This window comes from Spermophilus citellus (genome assembly GCF_964194105.1).
Source record: "Spermophilus citellus genome assembly, chromosome: 16".
NCBI classification, from domain to species: domain Eukaryota; kingdom Metazoa; phylum Chordata; class Mammalia; order Rodentia; family Sciuridae; genus Spermophilus; species Spermophilus citellus.
The window spans coordinates 80,041,371-80,058,675 of record NC_138196.1 but is presented as its reverse complement, the minus strand read 5'-3'; the positions used below and the strand labels follow the sequence as shown (position 1 = coordinate 80,058,675).

Genomic DNA, 17,305 nt, shown 5'->3' with positions numbered 1-17,305 from the left:
ACCTTGGGGACTGAGGGTGACTCTGGTCTCTTAAGTTAGGCTTCCCAAATAGGTGAGGGCCATGTACGTGTGTTTGGGGGGGTTGTATAAGAAAGTGTGTGTGGGGGGGAAGAGCCCCAGGAAGAAGGCCTGTTAGTCTGTATATTTGCAGAGATGATCAGGACTTTGTTGAGTGTTATACATATTCTTAGTCCACCCAAGCCCACTAGTCCTTTTTTTAAATTTTTAATTTGTTCTTTTCAGGTTTACATTGCAGTATATTTTGACACATTATACAAACATACATGAGTGTAACTTCCCATTCTGTGGTTGCACATGATGTGGAGTTGCCCTGGTTGTGTATTCATATATGAGTCTAGGAGAGTGATGTCTGATTCATTCTATTGCCTTTCCTATTCCCATCCCTCCACCCCCACTTGCTTTTGATGCTTGTGCATTAGCTTAAGGTGGATGGGGACTGGGAGAGGGTTGGGCTGGGAATGAAACACCATGATGCATTCCTAAGTAGGGCCTCTGGCTCATGTAGTCAGTCGATCCTTTTGTTGAACTTAACTGTCAAGTAACTGGAATCACTCTCGTTTATTTCTCATTTTTTCAGTGCATTAAAAGGTGGGGCATTTTGATTACAATCCTGTCATTACATGGGTGAGCAGACCTTGGGTTACCTCCTAGGTGTCTTGGCTTCCTTTGCCTCCCGTGTGAGATTAGATGTAAAGGGAGCATTGAGAAAGAGATGATTTCTTGAGGCACTTTCCCTCTAAGATCTGTGAACTCTTAAATGGTCATCATTGTGTCACGTGAGATTGCATAGCAAAAGCAAATGAAATGTGAAACACAATTTTAATAATAAGTACATTGAAATTTAGCTGGTCAGGGTTACCCTTGAGGGCCATCTCCAGGTTTAACAGAGCCTCTTTGCCGTCAGCTGATGATTTCAGCTCTCAGGATAACCTTGACGACCCAGAAGCTGGAGGATGGGATGCCACCCTGACTGGGGAAGAGGAGGATGAGTTCTTTGAACTCCAGGTTGTGAAACACCACGATGGAGAGGTGAGTCAAGCAGAGCTCGGGAGGGTCAGATAAAAACTAGTTCCATAGACTTCCCTGGAGCCTCTGGAAGCAGTCACCAAGGTGGTCATTTCAGTGCGTATACTTCTCAACCAAAACCCGTGGAAGCCTTTCCTTCTGACTTCCAAAAAGAGTGAGGCCTGAACATTCCATTTTGCCCATTCACCTTCCTCCTCCCTCTCCGGGTGAAGGATCGTGTCCGTGTGGCCCATGCAGGCCGGCAGTGGTCAGCAGCTGTCCTCTGTCCTCAGCCCCTGAGGTGGAAGTTGAACTGCTGAAGCACAGGGAGTGTGGAGGGCACCACATTTGGGATTTGCTTTAAAATTGTTTCATAAAAACTTTTTGAAAGGAGGAAAAGAACGGATGAAGGTAGTGTGTTGAAATCTTGATTTAAATGGTTGAAGCTGTGTGATGGGTATATCCGGGGGCTTTAGTCCCTACTTTCTAACGTGCTTGAAAAATTACATCATGAAGTGTTTCAGGGAGGAAAGCTGATGTATTTCTAAGATGCAGAGCTGAATTCAATGTGAGGACACACTCGGGCACTCGCTCTGAGCTGCATGCTCTAAGATGGCGGACAGGCAGGCCCTTCCTGGGGCCTGTTGCAGATAAAGTGGGTGTTGGGATATGGCAGCTAAATGCACTGTATGACCTGGGGCAGGGGAGAGGGAAACATTTGAACACAGACTGTGTGATAAATGACAGTATTGTATCTATGGTGACTCTCTGAGTGCAGCAGCTCTCTCTCACTCACTCCAAAGTGATTCAGCAAAAATAGTATGTGTGTGTTGGTTGTGACAAAGAGAAGCAAAAGTGACCAAATCCTGACAATAGGTAGATCTCAAAAGGCGTATAGGAGTCCATGGAACTGACTTTTGCTACTTTTCTTGATGTTTGAGCACTTTTTAAAATTAAAAAAAAAAAAAATGAAGAGCAAGCAGCCCAGACAGGAAAGCCCCTGCTCTCTGCTCTCCAGACTCAGGTGCCGGAGACCACATCCTCACAGTCTTGTCTTTTCAGAGCGGTCCTCACAGGAGGACTTTAGCCTAACCTTGGTTTCTTTGGTGGAAAGCACAGTGCATTGTCCTACCTTCTCTGCAGGTGAAAGCAGAGGCCTCCTGGGACTCCGCAGTGCATAGCTGTCCTCAGCTCAGCAAGGGCACGCCCACAGACGAGCGCCTGTTCCTGATCGTGCGTGTGACAGTCCAGCTTAGTCATCCCGCTGACATGCAGCTGGTCTTACGCAAAAGAATTTGTGTGCACGTTCACGGCCGGCAGGTGAGGCCTTACTCCTACTCAACAGCGTTTTCACCACAGCCCGCCTGTGGCCAGGGCTGTGGAGTGGTCACTCTGGCCTGAGACATTGTCTAGGTGAGTGACTGTCCCATGACTGTGCTTGCTCTAGTCCCCAGGCTGCCATTCTGACTTCCTTCTAATAGTACTAGATTGTTACACCGAATCTCTTTAGGGCAGATCCGCCAGTGGCAGCTGTTCTTGGGGTGCCTCGGGCCCTGCCCGGGCAGGTTCGACAGTCCTGTTGCCTCTTCTTGATGTTCCCTGGCAGATCAGCTGTTAGTTTATCAGCACGGGCTGCTTATGCTTCTCTTTCTAGGCCTTTCCTTCATAGCAGTCCTTGCCTTTGGGTTAAAAAGGTGAGTAGGAAACAACGTGGGGCTGTACAGGGCAAAAGTGTCCTCACCGAAGCTCCCTGAGCAGCAGCTGCTGTGCTCTGTGCTGAGTGCTGGGGTGTGGGCCTCACCATGTGCCCGAGAACAGACTTCAGACGGAGGGAGGGCTGTGCAGAGGAGCATGCGTTGAGCTGGTACCGTACAGATAGAGCGTTTTCATGGGGAGGAGGAGAACACTTCTGCAGAGATCGTGAGGCGGGAGGGCCAGGGCAGCTGGGGAACTTAGGGACTGCAGTGTGGTGAGATGAGCCCATGCCAAGAATCATGGTTGGGAAGAACCTCATGCCACAGGAAGGGGTAGGAGGGAATGTCTAGCTGAGAACTTAAACTCTATGGCTTTTCAAATATAAGGATCTGGGAGGTCGACCCATGGATCCTAATTAACCGTCTCGCTCCCTTCTGTGAGGCATTCTCAAACTGACTGAAACCAGGACAGATGAAAATCAGTCTTGTCATTTAAAAGAGCACAGTCATGGTTGACAGACTCCTAAAAGTAATCTCCTCCCCTAAAAATTAATCTTTAGTTCTAAATGTCACACTGGTATCAACCTTTGAAGTGAAGACTGGCCGTATGCTGTTGAAGTGACAGCTCTTTAACTGCCAGTCCCACATCAGGAAGACCCCGGCCACAGGGTGAGCGCAGATGCCCATGCAAGTCTCCATGCACTCGTGTCTGGAAGGGCTTGAATGAGACACGCTGCTCTTGGGGAACATTTTGAAGAAAGGGTTTCCATTCCAAATCACCCATCCTGGTTGGCAGGCCCTGAACCTGCCTGGCAGAGTCACCAGCCCTGCACCGTCCCCCACAGAGAGGGCACTGTTTGTTTTCACTGTAGGGACAATGAGTTGCTACTTTTTTTCCTGGTATTTTAAAATAAAGACCATTATTGCCATTTCCCCTCCAATCTAAGATATTTCATTGCTGTACATTGCTTCTTTATAGCAAGGACAGGAACTTCCACGTGACCCCTTTCTATTTGTATTCCATGCAAATAGAAAACAAAAGAGTGCAGTAACAATGGCATTCACACTGCCCCCACTACCCGCCAAGAGGCAGTAGCTCAGTAATAGCTCAGAGCCACCCACTGCCCACAGTGTCCCTGACCTTGGCTCTGCGCAGTGAGACCAAAGTCCAGGCATGAAGGATGAAGTCGATGGTCTTTGCATTCTGCGGGGCTCAGATCTTTTAAAAATTGATTAAAAAGATTGAATGGGAAATAAGTTCTTGTTAGGTTTGTGAAATTATGCATTTTTGAGACTAAGTGGCTTGATTTTTGTCTTTCCTTTGGGTTTTTTTATTTTTTCCAGTCACTGCCTTCCCTTTTGCTTAGGGAAAAGGGCTCCATGCCCATTTCCTGTTCTCTCTCGTCCTTATCTTTATTCACCAATTGTATTCCGCCCTCATGGCTGCTCTCCTCAACCTCTACAGGATGCTCAGTCTTAGCAGCATCTCCAAATGAGTCATCTCTGCATTAATTCAACAGTTCAATTCTGAACTGTGCAAAGAGCGCAGTCAGCATAAACAATGACCAGGCACTCTTAAATCATTCTTTATAACGATCCTGCTCTGGTCAAGAATTTAATGCTCGAACTTGTCAATATTCATGGTACAAAATGTCCATCGTACTGGGAGGGAGAAGCATAAGCGTCACCGGTCCTTGCTTACATCCTCTTTGGAAGGTCATTTCATGTGTTTTATTTCTATAGTGTTGAAGCAAAGTTTATCCAGATGCCTGGGGCCAGTTTCCAAGTCTGTCCTCGTGTGCTTGGTATGGGGACCTGTCACTGTAGACTCCTAGTCGTTTGGTTCTGTGCAGGGGAGGAAGTTGAGGAAGCTGTATTTAGTGATGTGAATTTCATTGCCTTATGTTGGAAATGTGCTGTTTCCATTTGATCAGAACGAACACAGTATCCTTCATGCTACCTCTGTGCTAGTGTAAACTCAGTTTTTGAGGCAGAAAACTTTATCTTCTGTTTTGTTTTTCTCTAGGGTTTTGCTCAAAGTCTCCTAAAAAAGATGTCTCATCGAAGCTCTATTCCTGGATGTGGAGTGACCTTTGAAATTGTCTCCAATATTCCAGAGGTGAAGGATCATATGCAATTTGAATTTACTAAAAATAAGAACTTAAAAAGAGATAACTCCCTGAAAACTCACGTATGCAAGAAATACATATTAACTGAAAATGTGTACTTAGGGAAATGCTGGAGGTTTCTAGAGGAATTCCTAATCTTAACTCAGAACACAGTGAATTCGCGGCCTTAGCAGTTCTAGATTGTGTTTTGTTAAAGAAGAGCTTTCTTTTGAAAAACATCTCAGCATCTTTTTGCTCATGGCACACCGAAGAAGACAAGAGCATAGTGATGTGGCGTCACCCTCAGGGAGGCAGCCCAACCCGGTGTTGAGATTTGTGCTGGATTTTGGAATCAAACAAGTCTCATTCTTATCTCTTATTAGCAAAGTGACCTTGGATCAATTACTCTGAATGTAATTTTTTTTTCAAATGGGGTTAGTCATACATTCTACGCAGGGTTGTTTTTAAGGGTTAATGAAACAGTGTGTGTAAAATGTAGTCCACATGACTAGGCAGTAAGTCATGGCTGCTGTGGCCATTGTTATATGAGTATTAATATTTTACTACCACTTTTACTATTTCCCTTTGTGAATTAGTTGAGATATTCTGAGGATTCAGATGATTCTGAGGATTTGGTGATTGAAACATGATAAGCATGTGGCTCATACCCACTCCTAGTACTTAAGCCCTGAATTAGCTTCATTTGCTGGGCTGGGCAAGGAAGTGTCCCTTGCAGGGACAGAAGTGTGGGTCCTCAGAAGAGGACTCTGAAAACACAAAGGAGTGGTTCCTTCTCCTTCCCTCATTGTCAAAAGGGGAGTGAGAACAGATGGAGTTTCCTGGGGAGTGAAGAGATGGGCACAGGGCACAGCCCCTGCCCTGATCAGCACTGCATCGTGACCTGCATTCCATACCTCAGGAATGTTGATGGATTCTGCTGCCTGTCTGCGTTGCAGGTGGGCAATGTGTGTTCTAAAGCAGGAGCCAGACCCTGAGAAGGAAACAAGTGGACTGCACAGCACTTAGGTTTTGCTTTAGATCTCTTGTATTGCAAGACACTTTTCTTCTCTCCATTAGTGTCCAGTGGTTCTTTTCTAGATTTTTAAAGTTAGACTTAGATAGAAACCATTAACTGCTTAACTGTTTAATTTGGAGCTTTCTGAGCATTTAGAAATTAAGATGTTTGCAGAGTTGAGTCCACTGTGTAATCTTTGGTCTGAAGAAGGATCACTCTCTGTGCTTCATTCATTTATTTGTAAGATTTTAAACAAGTAAACTTACACGTTTTGCTGGAGTCTTAACATTTATTCCCTGTATTTTGTTTTCTGCTTTTCCTCTCTTGGACCTTCACTTTGTCAAAAGGGGAGTGAAGAGATGGGCACAGGGCACAGCCCCTGCCCCTGCCTAGGAACTGTCTTCCTTCTTTCCTTTTCCTCTACAGCTCCCTCTTCTTTCCTTGGAGGTTTCTTATTCTCTTTAAAAGTGTTTTTATTTTTCGGGTGATAGTTTTAAAAGAGAAAAGATGTGGGGCAGTCAGTTTGGAGACAATACCCTCACGGGATGAGGTGTTGATAGCTAGCTGAGCAACCTGAGTGGTAGACCATTGTTTCTACATTACCAAATCCTGATGATAAAGAAAAAGGAAAAGGGAAACTTAAAGCTTGTGTGAGATTAGTCTTAGATGTAAAATGAGAAGAACCTTTATCAAGCTAGGGTTTCATCATGAAAAAGTCTCATGTGTGCCTTGTGTTGCATGTTCCAAAAGCCATGAGAAAGGAGTGGTCTAGCCAGACGGCAGTGAGACAGGTTCTGTCTCTCTCTGGGAAACTGCTCCCTACAGCCTCTCACTAGTTCTGTGTGGACCGGTGAGAGGGGTCCTCAGTGCCTAGGAGTCTAGGCCCAGGGGCTCCTCTTGCCTCTCTGGCTAATCGTGGTTGACTCCTCTCTCCATGGTCATCACAGGCCCAGAGGAGACTGTAGGAGGCAGTGTCTTGGTGAACTTAAGCCAGTTGATGAATCCGCCTGTATTTGATCTGTTCTAAGACTCATTTATAGTCTTAAAAAAAGTCCCTGAAATTAGAATGCCTTATAACTGATGGTATCTTAAAATTAATTGGCAGGTCTTTTTCCTTAGTTGTGTATAAATGTTCATCTTATGTTGATGGCATTTAAGATGTGATAGCATCTGGATGTGCATCGTGTAGTTTTTGGTATAAAAAACTCACAAGTAAATGTAGTACCTGATTTTCCCTGAGAAGAATTTGCCATGAAGATGTTCTTCTTGAAACAAGGACATACATGAATAAGATCACACATTAACAGACTCGTGAGTTTCCCGTTCACGTGCACGGCCAGATCAGGCCAGCTCGCTCAGAGGCATAGGATGGCCTCTACTGGAAGTAGGCCAGTGAGAAGTTGCCGCCATTCTTCCTTCTGGCTCTGAGCCTGTGGCCCCTGCAGCCCAGAGTGAGGATGGACACTGCGTTGAAGTTCTGCCACCCATGATGGGCTGCTCAGTGACCGCTGAAACTCAGCCCTATCCACCTGCCTCTGCTTCCCACTGAGTCGTTGGGTCCCTGTGTCTGGCAGGTCATCTTCCCTTCCTCCTGCCCTGAGTTGCCCCAGAGCTGTGTGCCTGCAGCGCTCTTGTCCTAGTGGCCTTATTTCTGGCTGGCCCACAAAGGTGTTTCTGACCAGTGACCTGTTTTCTGCAGTGGACATAGAGTAGGAGCAGGGTTGTCAGAAGGTGCTTCTGCAACTTTACCCTTCACATCAGCTGCTGCCCGAGTTCCAGAAGCCGACATGAATGGGCGTGTTTGAATCTCTTCCCTTTGTCAGTTCAGAACACCTGGAGTGGACCGAGAAGCTCTTGGGCACTGGCATCTGCGCCCTGCTTGATTTCAACAAATGGTGTTCTTTTCTGCAGGAGGCCCAGGGAGTGGAGGAGCGAGAGGCGTTAGCAAGGATGGCTGCCAACGTGGAGAACCCGGCTTCCGCCGACTCGGAGGCGTATATCGAGAAGTACCTGCGGAGTGTGCTGGCCGTGGAAAACCTGCTGACCCTGGATCGCCTGCGCCAGGTCAGCGGTGCCCTTGCTTGGCCTGGCCCTACACCTGTCCAGCGTGATTGCATGTGAATTCTAGTTAGCCTTGAATAGCCTAAGTGATGAAATGATGTCATTCTGTTGTGCCAAGTGACAGCCCTCATGTTAGCGTGAGGGAAGCCTGCTGCAGACTGGGTTGCTCTGGGCACACCTGTAACCTGCCTTCCCCTGCCTGTGTTCTGATTCCAGGAAGTGGCCGTGAAGGAGCAGCTGACCGGGAAAGGCAAGCTGAGCAGGAGGAGCATTAGCTCTCCCAATGTGAACAGAGTGAGTAGCTGGCTGGCTCGCGGGGGCAGCCAAGACCCTTCTCTCCTCCTTGCTAGGCTAAATGTGGGCGCCTTGAGCCCACAGGTGACACTCCCTTTTCTCAGGGACACCTGGGCCCTTCTCCACTCCACCTCCTGCTGCTGTGGGAGCCCTTTGGTGCCTTCCACACGTTCTCCTGTCTGCCTGCCACCACAGCTAGTGCACCTGTGGGGTCACAGATGTCTGTGGAGCTAAGCCCAGGGTAGCCGCGTGCCAAGGGCAAGCCAGCTTGGCTCCTCAGCTGGAGTCGATTATTTTTATGTTGAGAAGTCTGGAGTAGGTCACACACCAGTTGCTTGCACACTGGGGTAAATGAGTAAAACAGCTTAGGTTTGTTTATAATGGTGGCTTAAGTCAGTTTATTTTTAAAAAGCATAGATAGAATTTGTTGGTAAATTATATATAAATTATATTAAATATGGGAAGAATTCTTCAAAAATAAAGATGCTGTGTCTCCCAGATTTCTCTCTTTCCTCATTTTTGATGAAGATGTGGATATGAAAAATACTACTTTGTTCTCACTGCATACCAAGAAAGCTCACATTACAAGTGTGTAGGAAAGAGCAGCTGCCCACAGCCGTCCCGTTGGGAGGGGAGTGAGTGACATAGAAGATTTTGCCCTGGAGAGCCCAGGGCCCATGGTGAATGCCGAATGATATCACCATCAACCAGACGGAGAACTAGGACCACTCTCAGACATGTAGAAATGCCACTGTAACTCAAGGTCAATGTCTTCTCATTCCTTCAGAAAATGCTGTATTAAAATACACTGGTACATGCAGAGATATGGCATTTTGGGATCCTACAGTTTAAAATAGATAGTTTGTGAATTTCCATTTACTACTAGCACCCAGAGAAAGGACTCAGGCCATGGTGGGTCGCCTCAGTGCACGCCCACAGACTGGTCTGTGATAAGCCTCCCACCAGAACACTATCAGTGACCAGCTCAGTGTTTCCATGTCCCAAGGGCACTGGTCTTGATTTGGTTCTTAGATTAGATGTGTCATGCTTTCACACCTGAAGGATTGATCCCCTGCCTCCGTTTCTTCCCAGTTGTCTGGAAGCCGGCAAGACCTTATGCCCTCGTACAGTCTGGGCGTCAACAAGGTAAAGGCGGTCCCTGTTCCTGTCTGTTTCGGTCTGTTTCCATTCAGCCTTCATCTGCTCACCTCTCCCAGGGGAACTTTGCATGCCAGAGTTCTTCCTGCTCCTCTGCACCGTGTGGCATTTACTGGGAGATGTTTAGAGTTCGTTTCTTCTAATCTGCCACAACACCCTCTTATTACTGGGATTAAAAAACAATTTCTTTCTTTCTTTTTTTTTTGCTAATATTTCTATCTACAGTATTCTCTCATTTCTGCCAGAAAAGGAATTTCATATCAGCTTTTGAATAGTGAAGTATTGATATAGTGATTCAAAATTTATGAGGAAGAAGAAAATTATACCTGAAAGTTAATAGTGTTTGTTAAAAGGAAGAAAAATCAGGGAACAGAAATTTTATTAGCTAGAATTTGTTTATTTTGTTGTTAATACAGCTTTGCCCTGTGACAGAGTTTCCAGCAATAGAAACTCAACACTGTTTACTTTAGGAAGGTTGGTGCTCCTGTACCCATCTTTCTGGAAGCCTGCATGTCATAGTTGGTGCCTGTGTTTTCTGAGGGACCTAGTCAGTGCTGGTGCTGGCCTGTGTCATGCTCCCTAATAATGCTACGGCCCTGCGTTGGTGGTGGTGTTGCTATGTGAGTGCTGTGGCGTGGCCTGCCTCAGAATCACCAGGGGTGAGAGGTCGAAGGCCTTTTCAGTGGCAGTCAGCATGGCCGAGTGGGCTCTTGATGCTCTTTCTATATACTACTCTTTCTCTACTTGATAATTTTTCTTTTCTTTTTTTTTGATAATTTTTCTATACTTCTTTTGCATGTTTGACATTTTCCTTATAAAAATTTATAGTGAAAAAGAAGTTAATAATGAAGGACTTATTTTAAGATCTAGATTATTAGTGGTTTGCCTAAACACACACACATACACACACACACACACACACACGTAAACTACTCTTCTTCAGTTTACTGATGCACTACATGTGTGTGGGTCTCTTAGTTCTTATTTATGCTAGAACACTGAATTATTCAATTAGTTCAGCTTAGGACCTGAAGAAAACAGAATTCTTGAAAACTTGATTGTATAGTGTTTTTTTTTGGGGGGGGAGTACCTGAGATTGAAACCAGGGGTGCTTAACCACTGAGCCACAACCCTCCCTGCCCTTTTAAATTTAGAGACAGGGTCTCACTAAGTTGCTTAGGGTCTTGCTAAGCTCCTGAGCCTGGCTTTGAACTTGTGATCCTCCTGCCTCAGCATCCTGAACCTGTGGGATTTTAGGTGTGTGCCACCACACCTGGTTTGTATAGTGATTTTTAAATGTGAATGAAGAATGTATCTTAAGGAAAATATGATAAAAAGCATGACTTCCTGTGTTTTGGGAAGTATATATGACCCAGATCTTCCTGCTATCTTTCCTGTCTCCCCTCACTTTCCTTGTCTCAGAACGGAGACAGTCATAGCATCTGTTTCAGAGAGCATGGCTGTGCTTCATCCACACCCAGTGCACAGACCGAGAGACACAGATGCTGCTCTAGAGGTCAAGACACACACAGTGAGAGCACCTGAGAGGCAGTGCCCGCTTTCCAGGCATCCTGCAGGGACTGGGAGGGGCCTCAGAGGCAGGGAGGCTGTGTGGAGCCTGAAGGGCTGTGCGGAGGGGCACACAGGCAGGCCAGGAGTCGGAGCCCCGGGTTCCCGGCAGAAGCACCCACGTGAGCACAGGCCCAGGAAGATAAGTTTGGCCTGTTCACGACAGCACCTGCTGCCAGTCAGGTGGTGGGAGCTGCGGCGTGTGCCCATAGCTGAGGACTTGTTTATAGGGCTAACCCCTATAAATTCCTTGCCAAGGAGTGATGGGGCCGGGAGGCCATGGGGAACTGGAAGACAGGGCAGGGATTGGCCTACATTTGAACTGGACAGTTGGCTTGAATGGTCCAGCTGAGCTCTACCTGTTCCGCGCATGCCAGTGTAATGTGTAAGCTTACACTAGCAAACTATATACAGTGCAAAGGTGAGAAACACTTGTTTGAATTAGAAAGTGGGAGAGCAGCTAGGGGAGGGAGAGAGGAAGAGAGATGGGATGCTAGGAGAGATGGACCCCAGAATAGAGAAATGGACTCCAGGAGTCGGTGGACATGAAGGAGGTTGAGGGAGGGAGGACGAGAGTGAGGTCCGGGTTTGGGTGACTGCGAGATCACTGAGAGATGAACCGCAGGAGGAGCAGGTTTAGGAAGTTCTACTTCTGAGGTAACAAGATTGAAGATGAAGCCAGGGCTGGAGTCAGGTGAGGGAGCCCCAGGGACAGTGGAGACAGTGCAGGGAATTAGGTGTCACTGGGAGCTGTGAGGGAAGGCTGAGAGGTCAGGGTTGGGAATGCAGGGCAAGTGTTAACAAGGAACCCTTCCAGCTCTTGAGAGAGTGCATGAAATGAGGACTGGCAAGACTGCTTGGGACGTGGCACAGAGGGTTACTCTGCACCTTTCCAGGGCCATTTCTGCAGGGGGTGGGAGAAGCCCAGGGTCTTAGTAGGACATGTAATGTGTTTTAGTCAGAATCGTCATTGCCATGACAAAAAGACCTGGCAAACAGTCAGGTTTCGGAGGTCTCTGTCCATGGTCAGCTGACTCCACAGCTCTGGGATCCGGGAGAGGCAGACCATCATGGTGGAAAGGCCTGGCAGAGGAAGGCAGCTCAGAGCTCTCGGCTCAACAGGGCCAAATATAATCCCAAAGGAGATCCCCAGTGACCTCCTTCCTCCAGCCACACCCTACCTGCCTACAGCTACCACCCCGTTAATTCATGTTAGTAGACTAATTCATCAACCAAATCACCCCCTCATCACCCACTCATCCCACCTCTGAAAATTCTTGCATTTTTTCACACATGAGCTTTTGGGGGCCATTCATATCTAGACTACAATATGACTTTAAATGCATAAAGGGGACATTACACATTTTTGTTGTAGTGCTGGGGCCTTCCTTCCCTTCTTTAGTTCTTGATTTGTTGGGGTGCTTGAGTAACTTGGTAAAGAAGAGGAAAGTGTCATTTCCTCTTTTGCTCGTGTTGTGATGCCAGTGTGGGGAGAATGGTCTGGGTCTTCCCTCCCTCTCCATTCCCATAGCTCTTGACTGTAGCAGAAAGGTCCTGCTTGTGTTTGGGGTTTGCACTGTCCTCTCACACCCACCCTGACTGTAGCAGTCCCCCTCTGAGCAGCAGAGAAGTGTTATTGGGAAAATCAGAGGATGCTACTTGCCAGTCCTAACAGCACACCCATTTCCATGCGGAAGCATCTTTTTGTCTTCTTTTGAAGCTGAAGGGCTACACCTGAGCTGTAGTCAGCCCCTGGTCATTGCCTCATGTCCAGATCAGGAGGTGAAAGGAAGGTCCACAGGTTAAAATGAGAGCATAGTTGCTTTTGCACAGGGACCAGATGAGGGAGAAGTGCTTTGGGACAGATTATTATGGGTAGGGCTATGCAGGGACTAAGGACATGCGGGTGATAGAGTCAGGATTCTAGCCAAAGGGTTTATGCAAGCTTGCTTGAGGAGGGGAACAGAACAGCCCCATTTCCCACTGACGGTGCCTACAGTCATCTTACCTTCTAAGGTAGAGCATCTTAAGAAGTTCTTAGGGGCTGGGGATGTGGCTCAAGTGGTAGCGCGCTTGCCTGGCATGCGTGCGGCCGGGGTTCAATCCTCAGCACCACATACAAACAAAGATGTTGTGTCCGCCGAAAACTAAAAAATAAATATTAAAAAAATTCTCTCTCTTTAAAAAAAAAAGTTCTTAGGAGGGCACGGTTGTGGCTTAGTGCCAGAGCGCTTGCCTTGCACAGGTGAGCCACTGAGTTCGATCCTCAGCACCACATAAAAATACATAAAGATTTTGTGTCCATCTACAACTACAATTTTTTTTTTTAAAAAAGGTTATTAGGAAATATAAATTTTGGGTATTATTTTTTTTTCGAGAGAATTTTTTAATATTTATTTTTTAGTTTTCGGTGGATACAACATCTTTATTTTATTTTATGTGGTGCTGAGGATTGAACCCAGCGCCCCGCGCATGCCAGGTGAACGCGCTACCATTTGAGCCACATCCCCAGCCCTTGGGAATTTTTTTAATGCTCTTGGGGTTGGAACCCAGGGCCTTATGCATGCCAGGCAATCACTCTACCACTGGGAGCTTCATCCTCAGCTCAGTTATTAAGTATTTTTTAAGTTATGTCTTCTCACTAGGAATGTGAGGAAAGAAATCTTTCCTTCTAGCAGCAGCAAGGAGTAGAAGCAGCTCGCCTGGCCTTTTAAAGGACCCACCGTTGCACTGAAATGTGTGTGTCACAAATGCACTAGAAGTTTCCGTTTCTTTCTATTTGGTATTTGAGGGGGTTTCCAGTTTTTTTTTTATTCTCAAAAAACTCATGTTTGTCTCTCTTTTTTTCTTTTGGAGACTATCTGCATTCCTCAGTTTTCAGAGATCCAGGGAGAGGTGGCAAATCCAGTGGGTTTTCCTAATGAGCAGGATGTGAGCACTGTCCTGGTCTCTCCGCCTTACCATGCTTGCTCTTACTTTCAGCATACAAGTGCATTTTTAAATGTGGATTTTATAGGCTGCCTGGATAGGACACTGTACTAGCACTTAGGCTTTTGTGAAAAATGACTTTGGTAATCAGTGTGTATGATTCCTGGCAAATGTTTTGGCCCCAACTATTTGTAAAAGTATTTATCTGTCAAAAATCAAAGCAAAATCAAAAACGGGAATTAAGGCATCTTACTGAATGTCGGAGGTTCTGGAATGTAAGAAGTTGGAGTTAATTCATATTAAATAAATAATGCAAATAATTGGAAGCTGTGGGTAAGGGAAGGGCAGGTGGAGCAGAAGACTGGCAGAAGTACTCTGAACGTTTGTTTGGCTCCATAATTTTGTGCATCTTGGTTTCCATGCATGAAAGCACTTAATGTCCAGGAGAGTCAGATCAGAAATACACCTGTTGTATACGTACAGTTGTGGGCTTGTAACTCTGAAGAGGTGTTTGAAATCACCCATCATTATATCTCCATTAGTTACATCTGCCCTGCAGTCTTGCACGAGGCTATTTCTAGGTGCTCTGCTTCTGGTCCCTGTTTTACTCCTGATGTGGGTGACAAGTCAGAGCTGTAGGTTAGAACCCAAGTGCCATCTTGCACATCACACCCCCTAATACAAAAGCTATCCAGTTGGTGGACATAGTGTTTAGAGGCAGGAGAGGCCACCAGATAGCTTCTAGTCTCCGCTACCCCCCACCGCCTTAGTCGTCAGTTAATATCATAGCAGAGTCATTGGAGCAAGAGTGACAATAAAAGGGTGATTGGGAGGAGGAGTGGAGGGCTCTGGTCGGTGTGGACAGTTGGGGTGAGAGGAAGCAGAATGGTCCTAAAAACAAACTCACAGTTTTGCCTAATAACACTTTGATGCAGGCCAGCCTGTTTGGCATGCCCTTATTTATTGATGCTCCAAAATATGAAAACTGAAATTTCTTTATGAGCTCCATCAGGATTGAATTAATGAACTGATTAATCTTCAGAAAATAAATAGAATTCAGTTATTCCAAATTTTTAATTTACCTATAGTTAAAAGAAATCACCCTTGAGATAAGTCTTTCAATTAAAAATATAAAATATGACCCCTAATTGAACTGATATTGCTGTTTACTGTTACTGGATGTTTCATCATTATTGTGAGATTTTTATAGGCATAATGAAAACTTAGCAGGCTTTTTATGATCATCTACCAATAGATATTTAGAGCAAACTTAATTTCAGCCTGTTGCCTGTCTTTCCACCTCAAAGCTGGCTGTGCTTTGAGGTCTTTTACAATGCAAAGAAAACTATCAACAAAAATATTGTTATTTTTAAAGCCAGGTTACAGGAAATTATATTTTTGTAATGTGGTACATTTGTCATCTTCTGATTGGAATTTTTAATGACATTGAAATTAGTCAATAACTCGGGTGATATTCGGTTAATAAAACTGAGCTGTGTTTTGGCACCGTCACTCCCTGGGACTGTCAATATTCGGCATAGTGCTGTTGCAGGCTGATGCCAGACATGAGTCACTTCCTTCATTGCACTGGAAGATACTTTGGACTTGAAATGTCACTGTGGAGAAGATGGGGACAGGAAACCTGTAGGTGCCCACTAGGACCAAGCCATGTCTACAGGTCTGCTGGGAGCCTCCCTGGCTCTTGCCCTGCTGACTTTGCCTTGAGCACAGTGCCAGCTCCAAATGATTGCCCATTGCCATCTGGAAGGGGATTTTATTTCTTTGAGTTCTGAACAGATAATCCCTGATAGTCATGGAGCTCATCTGGAGATTCAGATGGAGCAGAGTCTTCTCTCTGGTGTCTCCCCATTGTGGCCCATTCTGGAGTTCAGTGGACATGCAGAATGTTAGAAAGAGACCTGAGTATGATCTTGTTAGATTCCAGGTGATGCAGGTACATGCCATTGTGGTAGGAGTAGAAAGATATCACAGTCTTTCACCTTGAGATTTGAGCTGTTCAAGAGACTTGGCAGTTTAGTGTCTTTCAAAGCCCTTTTATTTATAGTGCTGAGTTCATGTCCCTCTAAAGTGCATTCAACTGGGTTGCTTTTTTACCTTCCCCTAACATTTCAAGGAAGAGGGGAAAACTGTAGAGCATCTAAGTGTAGCAACATTTTTTAAAAAAATATTTGTTCTTAAGTTCTAGGTGGACACAATATCTTTATTTTATTTTTATGTGGTGCTGAGGATCGTACCCAGTGCCTCGTGCATGCTAGGTGAGCGCTCTACCACTGAGCCACAACCCTAGCCCCTAAGTGTAGCAAATTTGATAGAAAAGTTGTACACCCCCTGCCCCCAGGGGAAGTATGTGTAGCCATACCCTGAACACAGATTTCAGGTGTGGCTAGGGAATGGCTGGGTAGTGCAGGAAGGAAAAAGACTGCACAGTGAAGGATTTCAGTGGAGCGTCCCCCCAGAGCGCTGTGGATGTCAGCAGAAGGAGGGAATTGTATCATCAGATTTCCTCTTTCGTGGGAAGCAGAGCTCTTGAAGACCCCTGTCTTCGGGCAGCCTGTCAGATTTCTCCAGACTGTCATGACCTCGAAGGTGGCTGGGTGCAAGTGCTGCACGTCTCCCTCTCTCATTGTCCGAGGGCCAGCAATGTGGCTCAGGCAGCATCTAAGCAGCATTTAGCCTTTGAGGTGGTCTCACTTGGAATATTTGGATGTGGGGCAAGAAGAGTTACCGTTTCCGTCTGCTGTGGTGTGGCATCTCGTGGGGAGTCCCTGCTAGGCAATGTCCTCAGAAGCTCTCTGAGCCCTGAGTGTGCCTGGTCACTGGACCATCCTACATCAAACAGCCCAGGTGCTGATTCTAATAATTTGCTAATGATACTTAGCTTTCCTAAGGGACAGAGTGTGGCCATGTCAGCTGCCAAATGAGGAAGAAAATGAAAATAAATTTATTTTCAAATTAAGTAAGTTGTCTTCAGAACAACTTGTGTGAACTTGACACTAAACAGAGCATGAGGCTTTTCTTCCTCTGTGAAGCTCTGAAGACTATTGACCTTGGTGTTCAGACACCTGATAGTGGTAGCCCGGGGAACACAAAGCTGCAGCCTCCCAGATAATTTTTTTTTAAATATTTTTATTTTTTATTTTTTAAAATTTTTTAATTTTTTTATTTCTTTGTTGGTATGTGGTGCTGAGGATCGAACCTGGGCCGCACGCGTCCCAGGCGAGCGTGCTACCGCTTGAGCCACATCCCCAGCCCCCAGATAATTTTTTAAAAATATTTTTTTAGTTGTAGTTGGACACAATATCTTATTTTTATGTGGTTCTGAGGATCAAACCCAGTGCCTCACACGTGTGAGGCGGGTGCGCTACTGCTGAGCTACAGCCCCAGCCCCCCAGACAGATAACTAAATCTAAATGCAAAAAAACACTAGGAAA

General features: G+C 45.8%; 1 protein-coding gene across 6 annotated transcripts in view; it reads left to right on the top strand.

The window, feature by feature from the left end:
• KIF13B (kinesin family member 13B) overlaps positions 1-17,305 on the top strand; it is a 533,579-nt gene that overhangs the window by 490,955 nt on the left and 25,319 nt on the right. For all 6 annotated transcript variants that reach the window (XR_014019133.1, XM_081269240.1, XM_081269241.1 and 3 more), the window contains 6 exons: positions 926-1,050; positions 2,170-2,346; positions 4,747-4,839; positions 7,755-7,907; positions 8,121-8,198; positions 9,291-9,344. Coding sequence is in view for 5 of the 6 variants with exons in the window: in XM_081269240.1 (XP_081125366.1) it covers positions 926-1,050; positions 2,170-2,346; positions 4,747-4,839; positions 7,755-7,907; positions 8,121-8,198; positions 9,291-9,344 (680 nt within the window). In the remaining variant the exon portion in view is untranslated. The remainder of the gene's footprint in view (positions 1-925; positions 1,051-2,169; positions 2,347-4,746; positions 4,840-7,754; positions 7,908-8,120; positions 8,199-9,290; positions 9,345-17,305) is intronic.